Raw genomic sequence first — 6,999 nt, forward strand, 5'->3', positions numbered from 1 at the left:
TCCTTTCCCTTATTCACAGAATGCTGTTTAGAATATATTAATATTAGTCATATCTTTACCACTGATTTGGAAAGATTTATTTTCTTGGTACCTTATAATATTTTATGGTTCCTGGTAAAGTAGCAACATTGGTTCTTAACCTAAATCTAATGTAAGCCGTGGCTTCTTGCCCCCTGAAAAATAACGTTCCATCAGAACCTGGGTGTAAGGTTGGAGGGCTGCAAGAATTAACCAGGCATCTTGCCTTCAGGAGCTCCAGGTCTGATGGGAGTAAGGGGCAGTTGTCAGGTAAACGAGCGATGCCAGGAGGTTTCTGCTGAGAAAAGAATGAAGTACAGGGATCTGGTCACAGAGGCATGAGTTCTGGTTTTTCAGGGAAAAGAGGAGGAAGAGCCAGGAAGGCCTTACATAGGAGATGACCTCAGAGGCTGGTTTTGGGAGTCAAAGGCAGCAAGAGTGCATTCCATGAAGTCACAGAAAGCCTGGTCGTGCTTGAGAACAGTAGATGGAAATTTGGAGAGTAAGCAGGTACTGGATAGAAGCCAATTAAACAGCAGTCCTGGGACACCAGACTCAGAGCCACTCAGCTAAAGAAGTTTCAGTTCAGTCGCTCAGTCGTATCCGACTGTTTGCGACCCCATGGACTGCAGCACGGCAGGCTTCCCTGTCCCTCGCCAGCTCCCGGAGCTTACTCAAACTCATGTCCATCAAATCAGTGATGCCATCCAACCATCTCATCCTCTGTTGTCCCCTTCTCTTCCTGCCTTCAATCTTTCCCAGCATCAGGGTCTTTTCCAATGAGTCAGCTCTTCGCATCAAGTGGCCAGAGTATTGGAGTTTCAGCTTCAGCATCAGTCCTTCCAATGAATATTCAGGACTGATTTCCTTTAGGATTCACTGGTTTGATCTTGCAGTTCAAAGGACTCCCAAGAGTCTTCTCCAACACCACGGTTTAAAAGCATCAATTCTTCGGCGCTCAGCTTTCTTTATAGTCCAACTTTCACATCCATACATGATTACTGGGAAAACCATAGCTTTGACTCTACAGACCTTTGTAGGCAAAGCAATGTCTCTGTTTTTAAATATGCTATCTAGATTGGTAATAGCTTTTCTTCCAAGGAGCAAGCATCTTTTAATTTCATGGCTGCAGTCACCATCTGCAGTGATTTTGGAGCCCAAGAAGATAAAGTCTCACTGTTTCCATTGTTTCTGCAGCTATTTGCCATGAAGTGATGGGACCAGATGCCATGATCATAGTTTTCTGAATGTTGAGTTTTAAAGCAAATTTTTCACTCTCTTCACTTTCTGCCATAAGGGTGGTGTCATCTGCATATCTGAGGTTATTGATATTTCTCCCAGCAATCTTGATTCCAGCTTGTGCTTCATCCAGCCTGCATTTCACATCATGTGCTCTGCATATAAGTTAAATAAGCAGGGTGACAATATACAGCCTTGACCTACTCCTCTCCCGATTTGGAACCAGTCTCTTGTTCCATGTCCAGTTCTAACTTTTGCTTCTTGACCTGCATACACATTTCTCAGGAGGCAGGTAAGGTGGTCTGGTATTCCCATTGTTGTGATCCACACAGTCAAAGGCTTTGGTGTAGTCAATAAAGCATATGTTTTTCTGGAACTCTCTTGCTTTTTCAATGATCCAGTGGATGTTGGCAATTTGATCTCTGGTTCCTCTCCCTTTTCTAAATCCATCTTGAACATCTGGAAGTTCATAGTTCACATACTGTTGAAGCCTGGCTTGGAGAATTTTGAGCATTACTTTGCTAGCATGTGAGATGAGTGCAATTGTGCAGTAGTTTGAACATTCTTTGGGCTTGGAATGAAAACTGAGCTTTTCCAGTCCTGTGGCCACTGCTGAGTTTTCCAAATTTGCTGGCATATTGAGTGCAGCACTTTCACAGCATCATCTTTCAGGATTTGAAATAGCTCAACTGGAATTCCATCACCTCCACTAACTTTGTTTGTAGTGATGCTTCCTAAGGCCCACTTGACTTCGTATTTCAGGATGTCTAGGAATCTTCAGGAACTAAAGAAGTTTAGGAATCAGATTCCAAGCCTCCCTGGGAGGCTACGACGGAGGCCACCAGCAGAGGGCAGGGTCCTATCCACTGTACCTTCTGGTCTGCAAGGCGGAGGCGCGGAAGTACTTCCAGGCTGCGGGGCGGGACTTCCGGCGGCGGTCCTAGATCTAGGGGGCGCAGCGGCAAGTTGTCCTTCTAAACGAGAGTTGTATTTCGCATCTGCACGTGTTCGCCACCTCCTTCGCTGCCAAAATGTTCCAGCTGCTGCGCTGCGTGCCCCGCGTTCTGGGTACTGCCGTCGCTGGTCTCCGCACCGCCGCGCCCTCCCTGCCGCTGTTGCAGCCCGCGTCCCGGCCATGCGCCCGAACCTTCGGGCTGCTCAGCGTGCGCGCGGGATCGGTGCAGCTGCCCGGCCTTCTGAAGCCTCGGGGGCCCTGCGCTTGCGGCTGCGGCTGTAGCGGACTGCACACCGAAGGTGAGACTCATGCACGTGGGCTGGGGGCGTGAGGGGCGGGGGCCTAGGTGGGGCGGGGTGTCAGGGGCTAGGAGGTGTAGACCACCTGAAAGGACAGTCCGGAGCCGCTCCTGAGGTCCGGAACCTTCTCCCACTGATGGGCGACCTGCTAATTAAACCCACGCATAATAACATTTCCCGTCTTGCCCCACCCCTGTTTGACTTTGCGGGGAGAGAGACTGTAAAGTCCTGGAGGCCGGCTTTACCTCAGTCTCTCGAAAATGGAACTTTGCGAAAGCCCAAGGTCGCGGTTAGAAGCAGCGTGGTGATGTTTCTTGGCAAGTGAAAGGGTAGTGGCGAATTTTTTTTTTTTTTCTTTATTTTGAAACGTGGTAAGAAGTTCATTATTGGGGATCACTTTCCCAGAATCCAAGCTCAGCTTCCCACTGATAGCTTACATTTTTATAGATGAAGGAATTGAGGCTTAATGGATATGAGTTGGGCTAAGTTCACAGAGCCACCATTAAGAATAGAAGTATTAGGAAAAAGCAGACCAAGTCCTGGTCTCTGCTTGTAGTAACGGGGTCTTTTTCCATTTTATATTAATTTACTCTTTCTGTAACTTATTTCCATTGTAGGAGACAAAGCTTTCGTTGACTTCCTCAGCGATGAGATCAAGGAGGAAAAGAAGATACAGAAATATAAGTCTCTCCCCAAAATGTCAGGAGGTTGGGAACTGGAAGTGAATGGGACAGAAGCCAAATTAGTGAGGAAAGTTGCTGGAGAAAAGTAAGTACCAGGGGCCTATGGAAGAGAGGTGCTTAACTGACTCCTGGTTTCCCAGAGATGGTAGGATTCATTTGGATAACTTCTTAAGCTCCTTTTCACTCATTAACTGCACAGTAATGTGTTGTGGCAGTTAATAAGGAGACACTAAGCTAGTAGCGGGGTTCCCCAGTGGCTTGGCAGTTCAGAACCCACCTGCCAATGCAGGAGACGTGAGCCTAGTAGTGTAGTGTCTGTCCTCCTCATAGGTCGATTGTGTAGTCTGTAAGGTGACCCATACCACTCTCCAGGTGAGTCACAGGCGCTTTGGGACCACATAATGTGCTGCTGAACGTAACTGCCTTTCTGTGTCCTGGGGTCACTTTGGGCCACACTGTCACAGCTTAGCCAGGTTTTGTGCCTGAACATCAAACCTCTGCCTGGTGAGGAGAGGGCAGCATTATCTGCAACCCAGCAGTGCTCATTCCAAGTGTCACTCAATTTTCGATTCAAATTTTGGAATATGATAAGTCAGGTGAAGATTCTTGCAAGTTAAAATTGTCATTAAGTGGTGTTTGTGGCCTGCTTTGTCATTTATTAAACGTCTCACATCTGCTCTGAAGAATAAACCTATCCAGCAGCATATTCTTTTTTTTTTGCCATGCTGCTTGTGGGAATCTTAGTTCCCCGACCAGGTATCAAACCCAGGCCATGGCAGTGAACACACCGAGTCCTTACCGCTGGCCCACCAGAGAACTCCGCTGTGTGGTGTCCTTTGTGAGGCCTCCCCTCCCTGGGGCCAGGGCTACTCTCCATTCTCAGCTCATGCCACAGCTCTGCAGTGCTCCTTCTCTTCCTCTCAGGCAGATTTTCTTCTAATGGAGGAAGATTTTTAAAGGAGGCTTCTGGGACTTCATGGTGGTCCAGTGGTTAAGACTCTCTGCTCCCAGTGCAGGAGACCTGGGTTCAATTCCTGGTCAGGAACTAAGATCCCGCATGCGGTAACTGAGCGATCCCACACATAGCAATGAAGGTCATGCGCACCTCGCAACCAAGACCCTGTGCAGCCAAGTACATTTATTTTTTTAGAGGTGGCTTCTATCCCATGCCCCCAGCTTCTCAGCTGCTCACCACCACTGGAAGGTGCCCTGGAAAGACAGGGGTGGCAGTGTCAGCTGACTGTGGCCGGAAGGTTGACAGAGAGCCCGGATGGTGGCCTGATGGCAGAAGCAGCCCACACACAACTGTGTTTGGCTGAGGAAATAGTGCCTAATTGACTTCCAGCAGCCAGCACATAGTAGGCCCACTTCAGACCTGCTGAATGTGGGTGGGATGCAGGCAAATTAGAGGTAAAGCTGGCTGAGATACATTGTTTCAACAGCATTTGTAACTGTAGCAAGCCTCAGTACTTACTCAGCTACTCAGTTAAAAAGACATCTTCTCCATTGTGCTTACTTTGGTTGCCTTTCTAGGATCACTGTCACTTTCAACATTAACAATAGCATCCCACCCGCTTTTGGTGGTGAGGAGGAGGAACCCTCCCAAGGGCAGAAGGCTGAGGAGCAGGAGGTAAGTTTCTAACACTGTAACCAGCCTGTACCCACCTAGTTCTGACAGGCTTAGGGAAGGAGCATTGGTTTTTGTTTTGTTTAAATTCTAACGCCAGGAGAGAAGGCAAAGGCAGCCATCTTTGGGCCTTTACTTGTAGAGCACCAGAACTGTGTGGCCACTTTTCTTTCCCAAGGGCCAAGTATTAATGAATTGTTTTCTGTGGGCTTAAACATTATAGTTTGGCCTGTGTTCACCTAACAGGAACAGTTGAACAGGAAGTTAAACTGAAACTGCCTTAACCCTTCTCATGATCAGGAGATAAATCATTTGGAGTGTTCCGCGTGAGGAGTACACGTCCCGGGCTGGTAGTAAACACCAGCCAGGGGCACCAGAGACTTTGGCAAGGCCTCTCCTTAAGTTGCTGCCCTTCTTGGTTGGACGTGGATGGTGCTTAGTCCTCGAACATTTTAGGAAGCTTTGTGCCTGGCCCATAAGCCAGCCAGTATGAGGGCCACAGGTCCCCAGACTTTCTGGCTGGGTGGGCATGGTATTGTCTTATGACCCAGCTCAGCTCCCTGGAGTGCTGGCCCAGCCCCCCTGACAAAGACCACCCCCAGCCCGACCCTCCTCCTCCCTGAGGTTGGCTGGCTCACCCTCAAAGGGAGGGCCTCTGGGATTTAGTCAGAGGCACCAGCCTTTGGTCCTGGGCTGTAATGAAGATCCCGAAACAGCTGGAAAGGGGTTTAGGAGCTTTGAGCCAGCTTTGTAGTGTCTAGATGTAGAAACTGACCCAGGAAAATTAACTGTACCCTAGGTGGGGCTAGAGCTGAGTTCCTAATTCTGAACCTTGTATGTTCTTTAAACAAGCAGGGTGCTAATAGAAGTGAAAGGCTGTACTAAACTGTGATACTCTTCCTCCAAAACACAGTCCATAACTCTAGAAAGGAATGACAGGATGTGTTCTGCCCAGTCTCTGAACAAGTGGGTTATGTGGCTGTAATACTGTGTTAAAGATCCTAGGTTTCTTATTTGGGAATCTCTTAGCATAGTGTAAGACTTGCAAGTGGCTAAGTAATATCTTAATAGCAGTGGCCATCAGATCCCTGAATTGAGACCTTTAGTCCAGACCCCTGCCAACAAATACATTTACTGACTTGTTCTTGTTTCCCTAGCCTGAATTGACATCCACTCCCAATTTCGTGGTCGAAGTTACAAAGGATGGCAGCAGCAAGGCCCTTGTGCTGGACTGTCACTATCCAGAAGACGAGGTGTGTAGAGTGGAGAGCTGGTGGCCTTGGAGACAAGGAGAGCCTCCCTGGTTCCATCTAGCTGATATTAACATTTTCTGGCTTGGAGCAGCAAAGCTGGGAAGATTAGTGGGAGGGGAGAGAGCAAGGTTAAAATCTGAGTTTCAAGCTGTAAGTAATCCCTTTTCTTCGCCTGAGTCTCGCTTGTCCTGGAAAACCTTTCCGTTTCCCCAAATACTGTCTCTCTTCAGATTGGACAAGAGGATGACCAGAGTGACATTTTCTCCATCAAGGAAGTGAGTTTTCAGGCCACCGGCGAGTCTGACTGGAAGGACACAAATTACACACTCAACACAGATTCCCTGGATTGGGTGAGTGTTAGATAAGGTGGGGAGGGGCCTACCTAATCCAAGGAGAGACAAAGAAGCATCATAGTAAGTGTCTCAGGTGTCTTTTTTTTTTTTAACTAGTAAATGATTCTCCTTCTAGGGTTTATACGACCACCTAATGGATTTCCTTGCAGACCGAGGGGTGGACAACACTTTTGCCGATGAATTGGTGGAGCTCAGCACAGCCCTAGAGCACCAGGAGTATATTTCTTTCCTCGAAGATCTCAAAGGTTTTGTCAAAAGCCAGTAGAGCAGGCAACAAGGTGCTGAACACCTTAATTTTATGGCAGGCTTTGGCCAGTGAACAAAACCTAACTCTGAAGTCAGACCCACATGCTTTGAAATGGTTTTTTTTTTTAAATCCCAATATCATGGAAAATAATTCACTTTTAACTTATTTCTGTTGTCTCTTATTTACCATTCATTTATTCTCTACAAACCCATTATTTCTGGATTTTTGTATAACATAATGATGGACAATAAAATCTCCAAGGTGATTTGTCTTTTCTATTTCTATACCCTCCCTTTCAACCTGCATTACAAAACATGAAACAGAG

At 47.3% G+C, this 6,999-nt stretch overlaps 1 protein-coding gene across 1 annotated transcript; it reads left to right on the forward strand.

Moving 5' to 3' along the window:
* The first annotated feature begins 2,162 nt into the window (after nt 1-2,162).
* On the forward strand, nt 2,163-6,939 carry LOC122694595 (complement C1q binding protein). The gene is made up of 6 exons (XM_043903516.1): nt 2,163-2,511; nt 3,129-3,279; nt 4,728-4,824; nt 5,979-6,074; nt 6,305-6,424; nt 6,543-6,939. The coding sequence occupies exons 1-6, from the start codon at nt 2,289-2,291 to the stop codon at nt 6,690-6,692; spliced, it is 837 nt and encodes a 278-aa protein (XP_043759451.1). The 5' UTR covers nt 2,163-2,288; the 3' UTR covers nt 6,693-6,939.
* The last annotated feature ends 60 nt before the right edge of the window (nt 6,940-6,999 follow it).

Source organism: Cervus elaphus, chromosome 5, assembly GCF_910594005.1.
Source record: "Cervus elaphus chromosome 5, mCerEla1.1, whole genome shotgun sequence".
NCBI classification, from domain to species: Eukaryota; Metazoa; Chordata; class Mammalia; order Artiodactyla; family Cervidae; genus Cervus; species Cervus elaphus.

Bases quoted from the DNA above. Each gene is read 5' to 3' on its own strand.
- LOC122694595 (XM_043903516.1), top strand. From the start codon at position 2,289: ATGTTCCAGCTGCTGCGCTGCGTGCCCCGCGTTCTGGGTACTGCCGTC. The intron at 3,280-4,727 runs GTAAGTACCAGG...TTGCCTTTCTAG, and splicing joins AGGAAAGTTGCTGGAGAAAA to GATCACTGTCACTTTCAACA. The intron at 4,825-5,978 runs GTAAGTTTCTAA...TTGTTTCCCTAG, and splicing joins AGAAGGCTGAGGAGCAGGAG to CCTGAATTGACATCCACTCC.